Raw genomic sequence first — 22,762 nt, forward strand, 5'->3', positions numbered from 1 at the left:
TGTGGCACGTGGCCCTTACGTGAACGGTTCAACTTCACAAAGAACTTTCTTGTGTTATTAGCGCGGTACAGTTACTCCGTCTCTTCACGGTCTCGATCTTCCTGCTGGCGCTTTTGTCTGTTCCGCGCCTGTTTATATCGTGCCTCGTTCGCCCTCATGCGGTGTTGCAACAATCTCGCCCATACTACATTCTTCTATTCAACTAATTGCTCACATTCGCCGTCATACCAGTCGTTTCTCTGATCCGGGGGCACCGTGCCAAGTGCAGCGGTTGCGGTGCTACCAATGGCGGATCGAATATCTCTCCAGCCATCTTTAAGAGACGCTGCGCCTAGCTGCTCTTCCGTTGGGAGTGCCACTTCCAGCTGCTGCGCGTATTCTTGGGCTAGTCTACCGTCTTGTAGCCGCCCAATGTTAAGCCGCGGCGTCCGACTTCGACGCGTGTTGTACACCGTCGAGAGTTTTGAGCGCAGGCATACTGCAGCGAGGTAGTGGTCGGATTCAATATTCGCACTGCGGTAAGCGCGGACGTTCGTGATGTCGGAGAAGAATTTATCGTCAATTAGAACGTGGTCGATTTGGTTTTCCGTTTCGTGGGTGGGGGATCTCCATGTGGCCTTGGGGAATTTTATCGCAGGGAAAGAAGATGCTTCGGACTCCGCGGGAGGCTGCGAAGTTTATGCATCGTTGGCCGTTGTCATTCGATACGGTGTGCAGACTATCCGGTCCGATGACCGGTCTATACATTTCCTCCCCTCCTACCTGTGCGTTCATGTCGCCCATGACGATTTTGACGTCCCGCAGTAGGCATCCATCGTATGTCTGCTCCAGCTGTGCGTAGAATGCTTCTTTCTCGTCATCGGGTCTCCCTTCGTGTGGGCAGTGCGCGTTGACGATGCTATAGTTGAAGAAACGGCCTTTTAACCTCAGCTTGCACATCCTTGCGTTGATTATCTGCCACCAAATCACTCGTTGGCGCATCTTACCCAGCACTATGAAGTCAGTTCCCAGCTCGTTAGTGGTGTCACGGCTTTGGTAGAAGGTAGCCGCTCGATGCCCGCTTTTCCACACTTTCTGTCCTGTCCAGCAAATCTCCTGCAACGCCACGACGTCGAAGTTGCGGGGATGTAATTCATCGTAGATCATCCTGTCGCAACCTGCGAAACTTAGCGACTTGCAGTTCCATGTTCCAAGCTTCCAATCGTGATCCTTTATTCGTCGCCTAGGTCTTTGCCGATTATATCGAGTCGCATTATCTCTTATATTGTTCGTAATTATTGGTTTTCCAGGCGGTTTATTGGGCCTGCGCAAACCTCCTGTCTCGTCGGAGGGCCGTCGTGTCAGGTCTGTTTTGTGTCCCACCTGACACCAGGACTTGGGCTTGTGCGCTTTGAGCGGTACACGGTCGCTTTGGTGGGGCCTACATGCAGCTTTTTATAGGAATTTAACAAGGCCCACTATCAAACTCCACCACATCCTAGGCAAGCCCCACAGCTCGCAGATGGCCTGGGGAGGGATCGTCAAGCCCTTGGACATAGTCCCTGCTGCCCTGAAACCATCACAGTAGCCCAGAAAATATTTTTTAATATGACTTAACTTAAGTCATGGAAAATCGACTCATGAAGGTTTGATGTAAGAATGGAATGTGCTCACCTACGGGTGAACCGGGGCAGTTCGGAGCATCTAGAAATGGCCAATGTGATCAGTAATCTATTTCAAACAGTCTTCACGAAAACATGAACCGCGTTTAAACAAGTGCAGTTTTTCCGTGTGCAAGTTCGCACTCAAACATGCATACTAGATCCAAACCGAGTTCATCATAAACTGAGCCAAAATCGCACCCAGTTTGAACACGAGTGTGCGCCCAAGTTCAAACACACGGGTTTGAACATGGAAGTTTAAACATCAGTTTACACACAGCATGCTGTTAATCTGTTAATATTGGTAAAGCGATTTCTCTTCTTGAGTAGCGGTGATGGCCTAGTGATAACTCGTTTGGCGTTCACTCAGGGCACTAGTGTTTGAATCCTTGTCTTTGGATTTTTTAGAAATTACGCATGAATAGTTTCAGTTTTATAAATGGCACTTTTCAGCCCTTGTCGGATGGTGGAAAAGCTGAATAAGATACTTAACCGCCTACCCACAGTATGCGCGTGGTCCGATATCTCAATATTACAACAATTGTTTTATTCAACATTTTGCATAGAATCTTCAGATATTATTCTTAATGTTCATTACAACTGAATATTATGTGTATATGCCCGGCTAGACAACCGGCAGCCTCCAATGAGAAAAAAGTATCCTTGCTTTAACCTTCTAAACGAGGTAAATAACATATGCAAGCATGCATTTTGTTTTGTTAGATACAATGGGATTTACATGTCGTGAATAAAATATAGATGTTGATTCCAAAAAGTTCAAAGACCCACTTTTAGTGGGGGAGTTTGCAGAACTGGTTGTTTACCAAAAATTGTAGCAAAATTTTAGAAATATGAACTAATCAGTTTTCTGGTGGTTGGAGAATTCCGACATCCTAAAAAGAATTGCTTTCAGAACATCGCACATGGAACAAAAAGCTTCGCTCAGAGCAGATTCGAACCTAAGGCGTCGTGAATGAAAGACCTGAATCAAGACCTCACCTCTATAAACGCTTCGTTATGCAAGTGCAAAAAATGTGCACAACATGTTTCAATTTTTCAATCATACCTTCATTGAAGAAGAAGAATCAACAATAGTTTCCCTAGCAACCCATTCATTTATCCAAGCATAGCATTCTCGTGTGCAAGCGCACATGTTTGAACCCAAGTTTGAACTCGATGTTTGAACATTGTACATTGCGCCTGGGTGTATCGGAGTTCAGGCTCGTGTTCAGATTGATATGTGCAAGTTCAAACATAGCAAGCAATGTTTGATTGGGTGCATAAACTTACGTGAACATCTCACACATGTTGCACCTTGAAGACTGATTTCAAATGTAAAACAATTTCAAGCGCATAACCATCTATTTGAAGACTTGCGGCCATCAAATTCAAGCGAATAGCCATCTATTTGAAGACTTGTCATAAAGATTGAGTACCTAACCGAACGCCATATTTTTTTATAGACATGACAGATTTCCTGGACAATAGACAATATTTCAATACCAAACGAATAATAATTGGTTATGCATTTGGTATTGAAATTCAATTTAATAATTAGTTTTTGGTATTATTCCTTTGGTATTTTACCTCTTACGCAAAGCTAGTCCATAACAGAGTATGGTATCAGTAACAGAATGAGGTATTATTGAGCCAATTTCTCCTGCTTGGGTAGGGTCGTAATGGCCAAGACACGTGGGGCGTTGGCCTCTACAGAGCGGTCTCCAGAGATGCTGAGGAGGATCATCGCGGGGCTCTTTCCACGTCATGACCCAAGTCCCTGTCCTCACTTTGTGGAGCTGCCAGGGGCCAGGGTGGCCGACGAGGGAAGAGTAACTGTGGCGGAACTTGCGGGGATTGCACAGTCCCTTAGTGTAGGTAAGGCCGGATGGTATTCCGAACCTGGCCATCCAAGCGGCCATTACTCGAGATGTTCAGATCTGTCATGCAGAGATGCCTGGACGAGGGAGTCTTCTCTGAAACATGGAAAAGGCAGAGCTTGTAAGTCAATCGTAGACGCTATCTTGTCGGTTACCAAATCCGCGGAGATAGCTATCAAGCGTAAGAGGAGGAGAGTTCGCTATTGTGCAGTAGTGACTCTCGACGTGAGGAATGCATTCAATAGTGCCAGTTGGGCAGCTATTGCAGATGCGCTCCTGCGTCTTGGAATTCCCGAGTACCTGTACAAGATTCTCGGAAGCTACTTCCAGAATCGAGTACTGGTATACGATACGGAGGCGGGTCGGAAGTGCGTTGACATAACCTCAGGGGTTCCGCAAGGTTCCATACTGGGTCCGGTGTTATGAAACGTCATGTACGACGGTGTCTTGAGGTTGAAGTTCCCGGTGGGCGTGGTAATCGTCGGCTTCGCTGACTATATTACACTGGAGGTCTACGGCGAATCGATCGAAGAGGTGGAGTTGACTGCAGCCCACTCGATCGCAATTGTGGAGGAGTGGATGAGTTCCAGGAAGTTAGAACTGGCTCACCACAAGACTGAGGTGGTTGTTGTTAACAACCGAAAGTCGGAGCAACAAGCGGTATTAAGAGCAGGCTACTGCGCGGTCACCTCTGAACGCTCCATCAAACTCTTGGGGGTAATGATCGACGATAAGCTCACCTTTGGTAGCCACGTAAAAATTATGCCTGCAAGCGTGCCTCCATAGCTATAATGGCATTGTCCCGGATGATGTTCAATAGCTCTGCGGTTTATGCCAGCAAGGGTAAGCTTCTGGCTAGTGTTGCTCTGTCCATACTGAGGTATGGGGCACGGCCCTGCGTATTAAATGCTACAGAACGAAGTTAGAAAGTACGTATAGGCTCATGTGCCTAAGAGTTGCGAGCGCGTACCATACCGTGTCGCACGATGCACTTTGCGTCATCATCGGTATGATGCCTATTGACATCGTTCTCGGTGAAAACATAGAGTGCTTCGAAATGCACGGCACGAGAGGCATCCGTAGGACTGTCAGGTTGGCCTCAATGGTCAAATGGCAGCGTGCGTGGGACAGTTCCACTAAGGGTAGATGGACACATAGTATCAACCTAAGGAACGTGAGTCAAGAGGCGCCATGGGGAAATCACTTTCCACCTAACCCAGGTCCTTACAGGCCATGGTTCCTTCAGACAGTATCTACACCGGTTCCGGTCCGGTGTGCGCAGGTTTAGAGGAAAGGGCGGAACACGTGTTGTTCGTGTACCCACGTTTTCGCACAATGCGTGACTATTACTTTCTGGTTGTACCAAAGGGACGATGGGCTTGGCGGCAATGGAAACGGTTTAGCGGGTCGGGGAAAGCCCTCTTTCATGAAAAATCCACGATGGATTGTTTGTGGGAATATCCGAAGGAGTTTATAAAATGCATGAAGTATTTCTTGAAGAAATTCGCAAAAGACTCACAAGAAATTTTTGTTTAAATTCTTAGATCAATTTCGTCCCGATGGACTTACAGGATTTTTGAAGGAAATTCTAAAAGAGTTTCCGAAGAAATTCTAGGAGCAGACGTATTACAGTCAAACCTCCATGAGTCAATATTTAAGGGACCATCGACTCATGGAAATATCGAGATGTGTTCTTCTTCTTCTTCTTATTGGCATTACATCCCCACACTGGGACAGAGCCGCCTCGCAGCTTAGTGTTCATTAAGCACTTCCACAGTTATTAACTGCGAGGTTTCTAAGCAAGGTTACCATTTTTGCATTCGTATATCATGAGGCTAGCACGACGATACTTTCATGCCCAGGGAAGTCGAGACAATTTCCAATCCGAAAATTACCTAGACCGGCACCGGGAATCGAACCCAGCCACCTTCAGCATGGTCTTGCTTTGTAGCCGCGCGTCTTACCACACGGCTAAGGAGGGCCCCGAGATGTGTAGTAGTCCTGGAAATATTTTTTTAATATGAAATAATTTGCTTTCATGAGTCGATATCGAGTCATAGAACATCGACTCATGGAGGTTTGACTATAGTTCATGAGGAATTTCAAGAAAAAAAGGCTAATGGAAAAAAGGAATAAATGCTTCATAAGTGTAAAAAAAGATAATTGTCACATGAACTTGGGTGAAAATATCTATTTCCAACAGCAGCTACATAAATTTAGACTTAACAATAGAAATGCCATCGGCGTGGTAAAAAATATTCGACAGCGTGGTCAATTTTTATATGGCGCCGGGCCGATTAATTTTTTGACGGCCGAGGCGCCGTGAGCAAATCGTTGGCTGCGGCACAAAGTTCTAGTGACAAGTGTTTGGAATATGAGTCTGTTCGGGATTTAAGTTAAAACGCAAAACAAATCCCTAAATTTAAATCCAGTGCACAGGTAAATAATTTATTGAGGAAGAAACGCCACTGACCGATACAGACAACACGTCGGGCTAAAAGCATTAGGACAAGAGCGATCAATTTTTATCCCTGACTTGAGTAAGATGTAGACAACTTTACGACCTATTATAGGTGCCGCGGAAGGTTTTGGAATTGTTGGTGACAAAGATGGAACAGTAGGAAACGTTTTTGTAAGACGTGAAACACAGAATGAACTATGATTGATATACATAGTAGGATGGGTTGGGGCTGGGATTGAACCTATGACCTCCTGCTTATAAGGAAACAATTCTCCCGAATCATAGGAATGCTATGGGACAAAATACTCAGGCCTTATTGAATATTCTGCCTCTACAACAACGACGAAACATATTTCTGTGAATGAAAAAAAAAAAAAAAACAACAGAATGATGCTCAATTTTCAAACCCAAAGATTGTTTTTGGGAGAACAATAATTCAAAACACTTGTTTATTCTTTCCCTCACAGGTCGGCTATCCTCAGTGAAGTACAAACACAGAGCAGTACCAAGCTACCCTCGAATAAGTCAGTGTTAGTGCTGGGCGACAATGCGAGCGGCAAAACGACGCTGATTGCAAAACTTCAAGGCGTTGAAGACCCCAAAAAAGGCTCCGGCCTAGAATATGCGTACATAGACGTTCGGGACGAATATCGAGATGGTAAGATGCGGGTGTTGATTTATGTACTTAATACCTTTTCGACTAACGTTTATTTCTCTCTTGTTGTAGATGTCACCCGGCTCGGAGTGTGGATATTGGACGGCGATCCCGGGCATACCAACTTACTTAAGTACGCACTCAACGAGTCGAATTACGCACACACACTGGTCATTCTGACGCTATCGATGACGACACCATGGAGCTGGGTGGACCAGCTGGAACATTGGATCAAGATGCTAGATGATCACATAGCGGGACTGAAAATCGATCCGGGTGAGTGACGGACTGTTGTTGGTTGATAAGATTTTATAACGGGTAAACGAATCGTTTAGTCGCCAATCCTTAACCAGTCGTTTCCATACAGTTGTAGTTTTATTGTTGGTTACTGAATTGGTGCCAAATTTAAACGTAACGGGGTGTGGATATGAATGAATATACATAGAAACGAATAGATAATGGTTAAATTGGACAACCTGCAGCTTTGTTGCAAAGGTCAATCAATTAATGTTGATACCAATGTCCATCAAATAGTATTAAAACAAATAACGTCGCAACATTTTAGTCACAGAATACACATAAGTAAGACGCGATGGTATAAATTTGAAAGTCACCGTGATACCAAATGGATCGGGTCATATTACAAGTAAATGCGGTGTGTCTGGTATTATATTTCATTTTTCTTCTATTCGTCATTCTCCAACTACCCTCTTTTTTCGAAAATGATGCTCACTGATAAACGTACACACTTTTTATTTTATTCCAGAGGAACGACAACAGTGCCGTCAGAGGCTCGTTACGGTGTGGCAGAGCTACTGCGACACAATCGACGAACTGGATCCAGGGTCCCCCATCAAAAGAACCAATCGTCTATCGTCGGTGGACGACGATCTGGACGCGCTTCCCCTTCCCGAAGGTGTACTAACGACCAATTTGGGCTTAGATGTAGTAGTTGTTGTAACGAAAGTACGTGTCTGATTGCTCTATCACTCTATCTTTTCTCTGATCCATTTCGAATGTTGGTTTTCGTGAAAACGCGCAACTAATCGCAATTGGTGCTGATTGTGCTGTATCTGAACAAATTATTTTTACATATTTCCCAAGCAAAACGCCAAATTCCCATTCTAACTTTTTCCAATGACTACCAAACAGACCGACTATATGACCACACTGGAGAAGGAGCTCGACTACCGAGATGAGCACTTTGACTTCATGCAGCAGTGGATCCGTCGGTTTTGTCTGGTGTACGGGGCGTCGCTGTTCTACACCAGCGTGAAGGAGGACAAAAACTGCGACCTGCTCTACAAATACCTAACGCATCGAATCTACGGGTTACCGTTCCGTACACCGGCGCTCATCGTCGAAAAGGATGCTGTACTAATGTGAGTACTTATTCGGGTGTGTAGTCATTAGGCGTGAGACTTACAAAATTTAATTTCCCATTACAGACCCGCTGGCTGGGACAATATGAAGAAAATCAACATATTGTACGAAAACATGCAGTCGTGTAAACCGGATGATTACTATAACGATATTATTGCACAACCGCCTTCACGAAAGGTAACTGGATCCCATTTGAAAAAGTTCCTTTTCGACCGATTTATTGATATCCAATTACAACTTTTTTAGACTGTGTCCAATCGAGAGATTGAAGTTCAGACCGAGGAAGAGCAAGCATTCCTCAGCCGGCAGCTGCAGCTGTTGCAGCAGGGCCAGACGCCAACGCGCGGAGAGTCACCGATGCGGTCGCAGAACAGTGCGAGCAAATCGTCTCCACGGACACCAGGATCGGCCGGTGCGCAAGGATCACCGAAAAAGGTAAATTACATGATTTATGTCTGCTTTTATTGTTCTTGATTGTTGTACATAATTGTTAGTGATTGTCAAATTAGTGGATTAGAATCCTTTAGAACAGCGGTTCTCAACCTTTTTCTTGGGAGGTGCCATTTCGAACTTTTACATTCATTGCGGAATCCCCTATTTTCTCGATGTTAATGAAAAGAAACATAACTCATAAGATATATGGCAAACGGACCTATAAACTAACGCAATATGTGGCTCTCCTAAATGTTGGCTGAAATCATCGTTATTCTGTGAAAGTTTGCAATTCAAATCCAGTTTATACATCAAGTATAAGACTTTGATGAATTCTGGAGGTTTCCGAGCTTCTTGAAAGTAGACTTCCGTGATTCGTGAAAGGAGCCTTCAGAGCCTCTTCTCAGGAAGCTTCGAAGCCTCTTAAAAAAAGAATTACGATGCTCTCGAAGGGAGGCTACCGAGCTTCTTGAAAGGAAGCTTACGACAGTTTTGAAAGAAGGCGCCTTTTGAAAAGAGGCTTTCCAGCTTGAAAAATGGCTTCTCAGCTTCCTTCTCAGCCTTTAGAACGGAAGCATCTTAGCCTCTTGAAAGGAGGCTTCCGACTCCGAGTCTCTAGAGCCTTTCGGAGCCTTTTAAAAATAGACTTTCGAGCCTCTTGAAAGTAGGCTTCCGAGCCCTATAAGAGGAAGCTTCCGAGCCTCTGGAAAGAAGGCTTCTCAGTCTTTTGAAAGCAGACTTCCAAGCCTCTTGAAAACAGGCTTCCGAACCTTTTGAGAGGAGACTTTCGAGCCTCTTGAAAAGAGGCTTTCAAGCCCTTTGAGAGGAAGCTTCCCAACCTCTTGAAAGGAGGCTTCCGAGGAAGCTTACAAATCTTTGGAAGGAGGCTGCCAAGCCTTTTTCGTCGAAGCTGTTGAACTTTTCGGAAAAGCCTTCAAGCGTCTCAAAAGGAGGCTTCCAAATCTTTACATTCTAGATTTTAGTCATTCAACTTTGTGTCCTTTTGATCTTTTGTACCACAGCCCTTCATACGGTGGTAATGGGCAGGATTCAATAGGTTTTGATTTACTGATCGCCATGCATATTATGTACAATATACAGTTTTGGAATCTAAAATTACGCTATTATTAAACCTGTTTCAATAAGTTCAATCTTCGGAGTGGATTTCAGTCCTGAATAAAAACGTTGACAATTTTATCGCCGTCGTTTCGATCCAAGGATGGGAGTTGCCTCAGGGCTTTCCATTCCCGGATTGAAAAGCCACTCCGACTGAAAGCCTCTCCGAAATGCGAACTACAAAATTCACAGTCGAAATCCATCTAAAATGTTTGAGTAACTTTTTATTGGAATTGTAATACATCGGCCATTACGCATTTTGCCCAAGTAACACACGCAACATCTTCCAAAAAGCACCTTGTTTCTATTCAGTTTCATTGAAGGCATTGGAAAAACATCAAAGCACGAAAAAGTTGCATCAAGATGTCAAAAACGTTCGAGTTGTGATCAATGTTTTATTAACATAAATCCATTTTATTTTTTCCCGCTGAAGTATTTTGCAACATTATTGCAATTTTACTGCAATCGAAGGATATTTCCGTAGGCTCCACCTCTTGCGCTTTTTATATTGCACGAGAGTTATATTTGATGACACAAACGCAAAGATTGTTTCTTTCCAAAGAGTTGCAAGCCAGTGAAAAGTTCAGTAGTGAAACAAGTTGTGCTGTTTGGTACGAGGTACCCCCTGGAACCGGCAAAGGTACCCCCATGCCAGGAGAATATGTATCCCAGGTTGAGAACCGCTACTTGAATTTCTAAAGACATGGAAGAATGTTAAACAGGCTAAGTCAGTTTATTTATTTATTTATTTATTTAAGGCCTACATCAACAGACTATTTGTCCTAATGATGGTAATAAAAAATATATATAAGTTAAGTATACATATCGTCAAAAACTTTAACAAAATGGACACAAACACTAAAACAGCTATCTATAGCGAAGTGAAAAAATCTTTGAATCTTCGACGCAGCGTCTAACGATGCAGGTTGAAGTCGAATATTGTAGAAACCCTGTTGAATATACGCTGTAATCCTTCAATACTACCGTTCATACTGTAGTTAGTCCGACGAAATGGCATTCTTAACATAGCGTTATTGCGAAGAGTTCTCGGCTGTACGTTAATATTAATCTGTTCCAAAATGTCACTACAATCCATTCGGCCTTGCAAAACGTCTGCAACAAGTACAGCTCGAGCGGTGTTACGGCGTTCTTTTAGCGGCTCCAGATCGATAAGCCGACAGCGGCTTTCATAACTTGGCAGGCGTAATGGATCTCTCCACGGTAGTCTACGCAGAGCAAATCGTAGGAAGCGTCGTTGCACGGACTCAATTCGTTCGGCACCGTTCGTATAATTGGGATTCCAAACGGCGGAGCAATACTCCAGAGACGACCGCACCAGTGAGCAATACAAAGACTTTAGACAGTAAATGTCAGAAAATTCTTTACCCATCCGAAAGATGAAGCCCAGGGTTTTGGAAGCCTTATCTACAACGTATGAAATATGCATTTTGTACGTCAGCTGGGAATCCAAAATTACGCCTAAGTCTTTGACATGACTCAGACGTTCTATGCTGGTATTCAAAAGCGTGTAGTCGAATCTAACGGGATTTTTAATCCGAGAAAAAGTGATCATCGAGCATTTTGCCGGATTGACTATCATACGGTTGACGTTACACCAATTGGCAAAGGATTCTAACTGACGTTGAAGGAAATAGCAATCTTCGATGGATTGGATTTGCAAGAACATTTTCAGGTCATCAGCATACGATAGGCGGGGAACTTCGAGTACAAAATTCACGTCATTGAAATATAGTAGGAAGACTAACGGACCCAAATGACTTCCTTGGGGTATTCGATGGAGCCACGAAGGAATCAGACCTGCAGTCGCCGATAGCAACCGTTAGCTGGCGGCCGGATAGATATGATCGGAACCATTCCAATAGAGTGCCATTTACTCCTAACTTGTCTAATTTGGCGATAGCGATGCAGTGGTTTAACTTATCAAAAGCAGCTGACAGATCTGTGTAGATGACATCTGTTTGAGCTCTTTTCGTCATGCTGTTCGTGATGAAAGATGTAAGGCACAATAAATTAGTACTAGTGGAGCGACCGGTAATGAATCCATGCTGAGTTTCAGACAGATACTGCTTGCTGTGGGAAAGCAGAGGATCCATCACAACGAGTTCGAACAGTTTTGATATTGCACTCAGCGAAGTTATTCCTCGATAATTGTCCACGTCACGTTTGTTCCCTTTCTTGTGCACAGGAAACATTTGTGCAATCTTCCAACATGAAGGAAAGCTGCCACTGGATAAGGAAAGCCGAAACAGGAGGAGCAACGGATACTGCAAACTGGAAATGCGTCTTTTCAGGAAATTGAACGGAATACCATCGGGACCAGGTTTGATCGATGACTTTAGTTTTGATGCAGCAGAGGAGATCATCTCTTCGCTGATGTCGATAACACCTAGTACATGGCCATATAGGGGAACATTGTCTGCTGCGTGATGTACTTCGTTGTCGGTAAGCTGTTCATCGGTAAAAACGTCACCAAACTTTAGCGAAAACAGTCTACAGATCTCCTGCAGTGATGATACAGTTTCGCCCTGAAATGTCATAGAGGAAGGGAGGTCAGATTCTCCGCGTTGCTTGTTGACATGATACCAAAACAGTTTAGGATGCGTTTTGAGATTGGTTTGGATCTTACTTTGATATCGGGAATAGCATATACGACTGACCCGTTTATAGGCGTTGTTGAGTCTGACGTAGTGATCCTTTAAGGAAAACGTGCGGTATTTAGTGTATTTCCTTAAGGCGGCTCTCTTGGCAGTTTTAAGTTCTCTTAATTCCCGAGTGTACCAGGACGGATGAGAGCTATTCTTGTGTACTTTTTTGGGAACATGTCGGTCAATAACGTATGCCAAGATATGCGAGAAAGTCGACGCAGCATTTTCGACATTATCGGCAAGTATAGCTTCCCAAGGCATATCAGATAGTACGTCGACAATGCTTTGATGATCGGCCTTCTGAAAATTGTATGATACGGAAGCGGGAAATACATTGAACTCGTTGGCCAGGCTCACCGGAATTCGGACAACTAAAGGAGGGTGATGAGGGACGAGCTTAACCATGGGAGCTGGAGCTCCGGTGATGAACGGGGCGACATCTTGCTTGCTCACAAAACATAAGTCCATACAACGTTGATTCTCATTCGCTACATGATTGATTTGAGATAGATTTGATAGAGGAAACCATTGTGAGACGGTCTCCACGAAACACCGGAAAGATTAAAGTCGCCAATGACAAGAAGCTCATCCGCCGCTGCCATACCCTCGACTACGGTGAAGACGGAACGGCAGTGGGTATCTAAGTAGTCAACGTCAACGGAAAATGGCGCTCTTCTTCAATTGGATGGATATCCAGACTTACTCCAAACATTGCCACGTGGAATTTCCAATTAGCCTTGCCTTCAAACCACGCCGTACAGCAATGATGTCACCGCCACCAGTAGATTTCCTACTATTTTCAGAATTTCGGTCACACCGATACGCTTCGTATTCAGTACCAAACACTTGACTCGAGAGTGTGCGATCATCAAGCCAAGTTTCGATCAGGACAATAACATCGTAGCACTGAGCTGATGTTGCTAGACGATAGCTGTCTACTTCTGAGTTGATACCGCCTACGTTTTGGTAGTAAATCAAGAGATCATCGGTGTCGCGATCGATCGACCTGGTTGATGATACTACCGGAGAACTGCTGGAAGTTAGATCCGAATCAGGCAGCGAATGTTCATTGTTGCATAGGTACTTGCCTGGAGTAACGTGCTGGGAGATTTCCAATCCACATCTAAACTCAGGGCCAGGACGACTTGGATGAACTCTGGCAGCAGATGGCGCGACTGAGATAGAGGGACTGGAAAAATCTCCGAGAAGCTTACTGCGGTGCGTCCTGGACACTCTGCAGAGGCGACTGGCCAGCAAGCGACGATGGGCGAATAGGAGGGCGTGGAGATATGCGAGATACATTGTTCACTAGAATACAGTGCAGCTTTAGGAACAGACCCATTTGAATGTTGTTCATACTTGCCGAACACAGGAGTTCGGAAGACCCCATTTCTAGCCCCAAACGCAGGACCAGGACGCTGGCGGGAACGGCTCGACTGCGTTGGGGGGATCCGGGGCTTCCTCAATGCTAGCGGCAAGCGTGCGTCCCAGTGATGATACAGAAGAGGCACCAACGGGAGTAACGGGAACCAACGGATTGATGGTCAATGTAGCACACGATAAATCCGGATTGTTTATTGTCTCTATGGGGCTGATACTACCGAGAGCGCTGGAAAACGGAGATTGTTCAGGCAGAGCAGTGTTACCTTCATGTGTATACTTGCCTGCAAAGGGAGTGCGGAAGACCCCTTCACCGAGCTCAAACACAGGACCGGAACGGCTGAAGATCGCTGGCAGGAATGGCTCGACTGTGATGAGTCGACTAGGAAGCCCCTCAGTACTGATGGCAAGCGTGCGTCCCGGTAGTGAAGATGATGTAGGTTCGTTGAAATAAGTTAACCTTCTCGATTTATTCCGGGTAAGGGTGTCGTAAACTGGGACGAGCCGGCTTCGGGCGAAATCGTGATGGTTAGCGTATTCAGCAGAGGCAAGAACATGTTTTTTGAGCTGTTGTCTTCGAATTCGCGAAATAAAATTCCTTTGGGCCAGGTTTGAGTGTCAAGAGCTGCTTCTCGAAACTTGGGGTCGATTCCGATTTTGTAGGAAACGAAGCTCAGACGACTAGTGTCGATGCCTCGTTTTACAAGAGGAATGACTCTAACAGCTTCCTCACACTTTAAACAATCCTTTACTAGCTTTTCAACAGCTTCCAATTTAGCGCTTGGATGGATACGAGAAAGGTAAACCCAAAACAGTTGAATTGGCTCAGGTACGGTTATTACGCTGGCGTCGGGAACTATTTTCGTGCCACCAAGAAGAGGTTTATGCGATCCTATGTCTTCTTGACGACGTCTTTTGGATGGAGGTTGTCGGGTAGAGCCACTTTGTTGTTGAAGGACCGGAGAAGATGCAGCAATGCGTTTGGTTAGCTGAGCGATTTGTTGACCATGTTTTGTTAGTTCCATCCTGATTTCTTCGTGCGCGGATTCCTGCTTCTCAGTGATAGTGTTAACAACATCACTGAATGACGAAACAGCGGATTTGAATCGAACCATCTTCATAAGTTTCGCACACTCATCACACATCCACATGAGGTTTTGGTTCTCATGGACGATTTTTATAAACGACTTGTTGAGATTTTTATCGGTGCACCTATAGTGTACCATTCTTTCGCAGAAAGCCATGCAAGTAATACCCTCGTCGTCAGCTTTAACTGGCCTCGCGCAGTGATCACAAGCGGATGACATCGTCGATGGAGATGCTCTTAAACTTGCAGTGTGGATGTACGGTAGCCGAAAAAGTGCAGTTAGGGGATAGTGCGAATAGATTGCAAAACAAAACAGTCACAAGTCACAACAATATCACTATCAGGGAAGCGATGATAAACGATTAATTCGCAATATTTATCACTGACCATCCAACACAAATTTCACAACACTAAGTAATACGAGTCAAGAGCAATAAAATGTCACAAAAAGGTAAAATAATCAAAGCAAGTTACACAACTGAATAAACGATACAAAAGACACACAATCCAAAGTGCTAGCTTCGTGAAGATGTCGTCCGGAACTTTTTTTTCAGTTGGTGAATATGTTGCGTTTAGAAGACGTTGGCAAAACAAATGACATTTTCTTCGGCGAATAGCTCGTCTATTGTCTAGACTAGTCTAAAAGCTAGCTATTGTAAAACGTTGAAAACGATAAGGGGTCGTTCAAAAATGATGTCACAGGTTGTAGGGGGAGGGAGCCGAAGAATTTGTGACAGTACATATACTAGGTATACAAAAAAGCGTGACAGAGGGGGATGGGGGTCTTTTTTTTTTTACAAGGGAGAATGCATTTACACACTAACCCAGTACACGTGCATTGTAGTTGCCAAACTACCACACGGAAGTGTACTGGAGTGTCGGACTCAACCATACCGGTAATACCGACTAAACTCCCTTGGGCTCCACCATCGTTTCCCCCAGGAACTACCTCGCAGTACTACTTCTGGGGGGACGGCAGGGGGAGGGGGTCTAGAAATCCCAAAAAGTAGTGGACGTCATATTTGAATCGCCCCTAAGTAGTGATTGCAAATCTCTGCAGAATGATTAACAATTACTTAACACCGAATGAGCCATATTTTAAAACTCCTGTAATTCCCTTGTAACACTTTTTTTTATGAAACAATAAAATTGTTTTTAAGAACTTTTTTCTCAACTGCTAAGCGTTATGAAACCTATGAATAAGCTTTCATCACCGTAACATGCCCTATTACCGTGAGGTTAAGAAAGTGTCCATAATAAATTCGCCACATAAAATTTAATTTTCAACAAATAACTTTTGAAAACTATGTCGCTTTAATCAATATCAAATAAATTTGAAGGGAAAAATATGTGTTATACTTCAACTCATTAAAAAAAGAAGAAAATAGTGTTCGGCATTTTTCGCTTAACTTTTCAAAAGGACCTAAGTAACATGTTTTTGCCTTTCTCGTATACTAAGTATACGGTATAGGCTATATGATCGCTCCAAAAACAAACTTTTTATAGAAGACCCGGAGACCCATAGTGTATATACAGATCGACTCAGTTCGACGAATTGAGGTGATGTCTGTATGTATGTGTGTGTGTCTGTGCGCACCCACGTACAAAAATGTAGCAAAAGTGTCACTCATTTTTCGGGCACTTATCCTCAACCGATTCGACGCAGACTTCCATTTTATTGTTTCCTATTGAAAATTGGCCAGATCGGACTATGGGGTCGGAAGTTATGGCCAAAATACTTTTTTTTACAGAATAATCGCGTAAAAAAGTGTCAATAATTTTTCAGGCACTTATCCTCAACCGATTTGCTCGCAACAAGTTGCATTCGACGCAGACTTCTATTTTATTGTTTCCTATTGAAAATTGGCCAAAATACATTTTTTATTTGCACGAGAAAGGCACCATCACCACTAGGTGGATTAATCAGGATTTAAATGAATTAATTTGAGTACTGCAAACAAAAGCTTTCGTATTGGTTTATTGATTGCAATATTCAAATAATTTTATGAATTTTTTACTTAGGTCCATTCGAAAAGTTAAGCGAGATTTGACTTGTGAATATGCTCAATACCGCGTACATGCAGAAGAAGATTCCAAATACCACGCAGAAAATTGCATAATTCCGTGCCCTATCAAACAACTTCAATAGATGAACATATGTGCACATTTACAGTAAAATATTTGAATAATTGAATCATATACAAATTTCAATTGAATTTTTAGGTCATAGGGTTAGGCGGGGCCAGATGGATCACGGGGTAAGATGGGTCAGGGCCGTTTTTGAGCATTATGTACATTTTATTGTGGAGATTATGACTTTGTAGGAGGAATAATTTGATTCTACTTTATTGTCATTTATTTATTTTTTAGCGCCCAATTTATGTCACAAATACGCTCAATATTAATACACACAACATCAACTTTTAGGGTGGTAACCTCACCACCCGTCGATCGCAAGCTATGATTGTAACCTAGCGGTCCGTATCATAATCTCACGTTGAAGACGAGCACCCCGACAACAACCACCGCGCGTAAACCGCAATGACCTCTATATCTACATTCGGAGGTCCCGCAGCCAACCCGCGACATGTTGGTTGTCTGGGTGTTCACTGCCTCACAGATGCCCTTACTGCATTCGTTGGTTTTGTTCAAGACGCCACCGAGATGTCGTAAATTAATCGATTACTTCAATTAATCGATTCATCGTTGTGATAATCGATTAATTTTGAATCGATTTCTACCCAACGATTAATCGATTATATAATCGACAAGAATCGAGAGTAATCGATTAATCGGGATTTTACGACATTTCCAGCCACCACCGCTGCAGTTTCGACATAATCTGTTGAGATGCTGTGTTCACCGCATTCCATATAACTTCCTCCCGGCACATCCTCTCGACGAGATTGTCCGGGGTTGTATCCATACCACTAATAAGCATCATAGCATTGCGTTCTACCTCGAATCGCGGGCATGCGAACATCACATTCTCTGCCGACTCTACCTCACCTACACATTCTGGACACTCCGCAGAATCTGCGAAGCCAAACCTGTGTAGGGTTTTTTTTAAGCAACCATGTTCAGACAACCAGTCTGTGGGTCCAACGACCTTTGACTGCGGTGTCCCATGCTCTTTGCCATTTGAGCAGCGAGGCTGCTCTCTTGACACGTCGCACTTGCACCGAGTGTACTCTGATCAGTTTCTTTACATTGTACTCGACCTTTAGTGCTACGGCCCATGCCGGTACGCCACAGCGGATGATAGACAATGCTACGCCCGCTATCAACCTACGCACTTGACAATGCACCGCCGATCTGTTGGACATCATTCGTTATGAAGATTTTATCGCCAATGAAGCCCGCTGACATGCATAATCGACTTGGATCGCGATTGAGCTTATGCCGAAGGGTCCCCGCCTGTTTGCCGGGCTTCGGTAATAGCACAAATTTCTGCCGTTTCCATCGATCTGGGAAGTTTCCTTTGTCCATGCATCTCTGGAGGTAGCTCCTGAACATATCTGGATCAGCAAGAATGGCGTGTTTAAGGGCCAAGTTTGGAATTCCATCTGGGCCTGGCGCCTTATTGAGCTTAAGTTTTCTTGTGGCTACGATAAGCTCCTCGTTAGTCACTAGCGGTACCACGTCAACTGACTCTTATGGTGTAGCGGGCCAGTCCGATGGTTCATGTTTCGGAAACAATCACTCTACTATTCCGGCTAACATCTCTGGAGATCTCTCAGGAGGTTTGCTGTTGGTCCTATAGCCATCACTATCCTGTACGTATCTCCCCGTTGGGGTGTCATTCGCCTTTCTGCACAGCTGTTCAAAGCAGGCTCTCTTGCTACTTTTAATCTCGTAGTTCTATCGACTCGTTCAGCGTCTGTTCTAGCACGTCGCAACCTTCTTTTAGCTCTAAGACAGGTTCTACGAAGATCTGCGATCGTGTTCGACTACCAGTACACTGGTTGTCGATTGCCTGGGGACCAGTGACGGGAAATGTCATATCGACGTCATGGAACTAATTTGTTAATAACTTTTTTCACAAGTTATTCACAACTGTATGTTTTATATAAACATGTAGCCCTTGAAGGATCCTAAAACTTTTTCTAATAGGTCATTGCTCTAGAGCTGAAATTGACGGCGTGAGAGCCCAATTAGGGTCGAATGACATTAATGTCATGACATTCCGTGACATTTTTTAAATTTCCTTATCATGCCTCACACTTTGTATTTAGAATAATGGTCTGCTCGGCAAAGTTGTAGCATCCTTTAAGCATTACATGTTAACCAAAACATCTGAATTGTAAATAACTTTTGAAAAAAGTTATTAGCAAATTAGTAATAGCAACCCCATGACATTTTTTTGACATTTCCCATCACTGCTGGGGACTGGGTCCTCCTTGGCATCGCTATATCGCAGGCACGTGTTAGTACCTCTGTCAATTCGCTTCCTCCAACAGTTCCTGGTTGAACTGTGAGGTGCGCCATCCGGGATCAGTTGCACCGCCCCGCTTTGTCGTACTGGTTTTAGACCAGTTAGTTTCGCCGCAAGAATATCAACTACCCTAGTGTACTGCTCTATACTCCATCTAGTAGGACAGTTGCAGCTACAAACGTAAACTTCGTTTACCTTTGTTATGACAAAACCCTCATCGTAAGGAGAAGATATTATCTTCTAGATGAGGTATCGCCCACAAGTCCAAATTCCCACCATATTGGACTTGTCCGCAATCCCACTGCCGTTTGCAGCAGGGATGTGGTATGGGTCGGACAGCAAGGCAACATCAGCTTTACACTCAATAACCGACGGTTGTAGCAGCAGTTGAGCCACCTCGCAGTGGTTCAAGTTTAGCTGTGTTACTTGCATGTCTGGCCTGAGCATCGGTGAGATGCCTGTTGGAGGACAGATCAGACATCTTGGTGCAGCCTGACAGGTGCGAGACTGGTGGTTTTCGGCTCCGCACCTACGGCACAGCTTACTGCGGTCAGGTCCCTTGCAGTCATAGGATTTATGACCGTGGCCAAAGCACCTATAACAGGCCTTACTGGGTTTGCTTGTGCTCAACGAGCACACCGACCAGCCCACCTATAGTTTTACCTTATTCAGCACCTTCTTGGCCTCGGCCATAGGTACTTGAAATGAAGCAAACTGCATTCCCGTAAAACCTTTGCGTAACCGAATCGCGGATTCCTGGATCTCGACATTGCACTGATCCCTCAGTGCGTCTACCAGGTCTCCGGCCTCGGTTATCTCATCCATGCCCTTGCACTGGATGTTCAAAACTGGGCACAGGGCTCTGACTTGAACCCCATCACCCAGGACCTCTTCTGGCAACTTTTTATACTCAGAATTCTTCCGAGCAGCATCCCATTTTAAGACGAGAATCATCTCGCCTTTCCTCGTTCTTCGGATGCAGTTGACATCCCATCCTAGATTAGAGAGCTTCTCGTTGCCTCTCATAGTCTTTGAGACATCGGCGTAGCTTTTATCGTCAGTCTTGACGATAATCGCTTCACCTCTGTCTTTACGCTTGCCACTGCCATTGGAAGGCGCACCCTTTTTCTCACGGGCTCTACCCTTCTTAGTAGTGACCTGCTCCGCTCCTTGTGTCGCACTCCTTGCGACCTGCTGACGACTCCGTTTCACCTTTTTTTGGTTCTCGACCTCCGTCCACGGCAGGTCCTCCTCCCGGCGATCCTCTGGTATCCTCCTTGGTGGAGATACCGTTTTCCTCTCGGTACTTTCCGCTCGGCTGTCCTCTCGGCCCTCTCCCGACGAGTAGCCGTATCTTTCCTAGTAAGAGGTACCGCGTCTTTTTTTAGCTACTTTTAGGTCCGCTTCCTGCGTGACCTTACTTAGATTAGGAGTTGCTCCGCTGATGGCCATCCGCCTTTGAAGTTCCGCCAGCTGCTTCCCCTCTGTAAGGAGGCGAATCCTCGATTCGGCCTCCATCGAGGTCTTCACCGCCAAATCCTTTCCTTCAGTAAGAAGGCGGATCTTGTGCTCCGCCTTCTTACTGGCCTCCAGCAGGGTCTTGCACTCCGACTTCGCCTCCACGACTAGAGCGCAGAGGGTCAGTACGGCCTGTTCCAGATCCTTGCTATAATTGACCCGGTTATCCAGAAAGGACATTATTATGTCCGAAACGTCCGTAATCACCTCGATTGTCCGGCCTCCGCTGTTCTCGTGGTTGGTCATCATCGAGTTTATGACCTTGGTCAGAGTGAGCCCGTCAATTTTTACGTCGACCGGCACCTCTTCCGACATACCACGAACTTCATCATCGCCTCCCCCCGGCGACCTTTGGAGTGACCGATTAGGGCCACTTCATCTAGCGAAAGGGTCCTCCTTACCGCTAGACACCGCTTCACCTTCCATTTGTTTCTTTTATTCGAAGAGATCATTGCTGTTGGGTCCCCCTTGCGGCTGCTGTCGAATCCTGCTGGTGTAGTCGCCTTATTGATCCCATGGTTATCTATGCTTACCTTGCGGCATGCAGGGAGGCCATGCGAGGGTTGACACTTGCGTGTTCAGAGCCAGATCAGCGCTAGTCAGGAAGGAGCTTCTGAGCCTACCCGCGCAGTTTGACAACTGGGTGACAGGATTGTACCACGTGCTACAAGGCCGGCCACGGTTTTATGGGACGGAAAGCAGCCTGAACATTAGTCCATTCGCCGTTTCAAGTCGGTGATACCCGGCCTTACTAAGAGAATAGAATGTCCAGACTACCAGCCCTCGCTTTACAGTACAACAATATTCAAAACAGAGTCCAGTAACATGCAGCCAGTATGCCATAATCAGGATCTTACTGGCATCGACCCTGATGTCCCAATGGCACTTCCTGGGCTTGTGCTTTTGAAGCGGCACACAGTCGCTTTGATAGAGTCTGCTTGCGGACACTTGTGGTTTTTTTGGGAGGGATTTAGCAGTGCCCACTGCTAAACCCCACCACATCCTAGGCAGTTCTCCCTGACCCGCAGACAGCTGGGGAGGGTCGTCAAGCCCTTGGACATAGTCCCTGCTACCCCTGGACATAGTTCCTCTATATTCATCAATTTGGAAAAAATTCACGGTATTAGGCAATGTGCGGAATTAGGGCAGGTCACGGTATTACGAAACCACAGAAAGGGGTAAATGAGAAGAGACGATAAGTGAAAAATGTACTATTTTGCGAATGACATCGGCATTATTGGTATACACAGGATTCTGTTTTTACACGATTTGTTTTCGCTCGTATTTTTTAAAGGTGTGACTTTAATTTACCACCAAAATATTGTTTCAAAGAATCTTAAATAATTCAAAGAATAATCCCATGGTTATTTATATGCGTTAAACAATCAAAATGGTGCACTCATTGTTGGTAAATTGAGAAAATTCAGGTGGTCACTGAACCGGGAAAACCGGGAAATAACGGAGAATTTGATCGACGCTGAATTGTTTTTAGACAGACTAATTCAAAACTATGATTAACTAATTACCTTTTCTGTTTTTTACCAATCTTTCTGATAATTGTTTACAAGATTATACAAGTGATTATACAATGAAGCCACAAATCGGCCATCTTAGAAACCACGTGCTTTTTTTTTTGTGAATTTTCAAGAGCACGGATTGAGAGAACCATAACGCACATAGTGGTGATTCAATCGTATAATAATTTGATTACTTATGCTATACAATCGACTTAAGTTTCAGCAACGTACGAAATGTCTCTCTCTCTCTTCTCTTCATTGGCATTACATCCCCCACTGGGACATTGCCGCCTCGCAGCTTAGTATTCATTAAGCACTTCCACAGTTATTAACTGCGAGGTTTCTAAGCCAAGTTACCATTTCTGCATTCGTATATCATGAGGCTAACACGATGATACTTTTATGCCCAGGGAAGTCGAGACAATTTCCAATCCGAAAATTATCTAGACCGGCACCGGGAATCGAACCCAGCCACCCTCAGCATGGTCTTGCTTTGTAGCCGTGCATCTTACCGCACGGCTAAGGAGGGCCCCCTGTACGAAATGTATTATGTCGTATTTTAACATTTATCGATGGGAGTGGAAAAAGCATGTAG

The 22,762-nt window shown here is 44.6% G+C and overlaps 1 protein-coding gene across 1 annotated transcript in view; it reads left to right on the forward strand.

The window, feature by feature from the left end:
• LOC134206186 (cytoplasmic dynein 1 light intermediate chain 1) overlaps positions 1-22,762 on the forward strand; it is a 52,499-nt gene that overhangs the window by 25,899 nt on the left and 3,838 nt on the right. Inside the window, exons 2-7 of the mRNA XM_062681876.1 lie at positions 6,446-6,636; positions 6,706-6,909; positions 7,400-7,599; positions 7,786-8,015; positions 8,082-8,193; positions 8,263-8,451. Of these exons, the coding sequence (XP_062537860.1) occupies positions 6,446-6,636; positions 6,706-6,909; positions 7,400-7,599; positions 7,786-8,015; positions 8,082-8,193; positions 8,263-8,451 (1,126 nt within the window). The remainder of the gene's footprint in view (positions 1-6,445; positions 6,637-6,705; positions 6,910-7,399; positions 7,600-7,785; positions 8,016-8,081; positions 8,194-8,262; positions 8,452-22,762) is intronic.

This window comes from Armigeres subalbatus, chromosome 1 (genome assembly GCF_024139115.2).
Source record: "Armigeres subalbatus isolate Guangzhou_Male chromosome 1, GZ_Asu_2, whole genome shotgun sequence".
NCBI lineage: Eukaryota > Metazoa > Arthropoda > Insecta > Diptera > Culicidae > Armigeres > Armigeres subalbatus.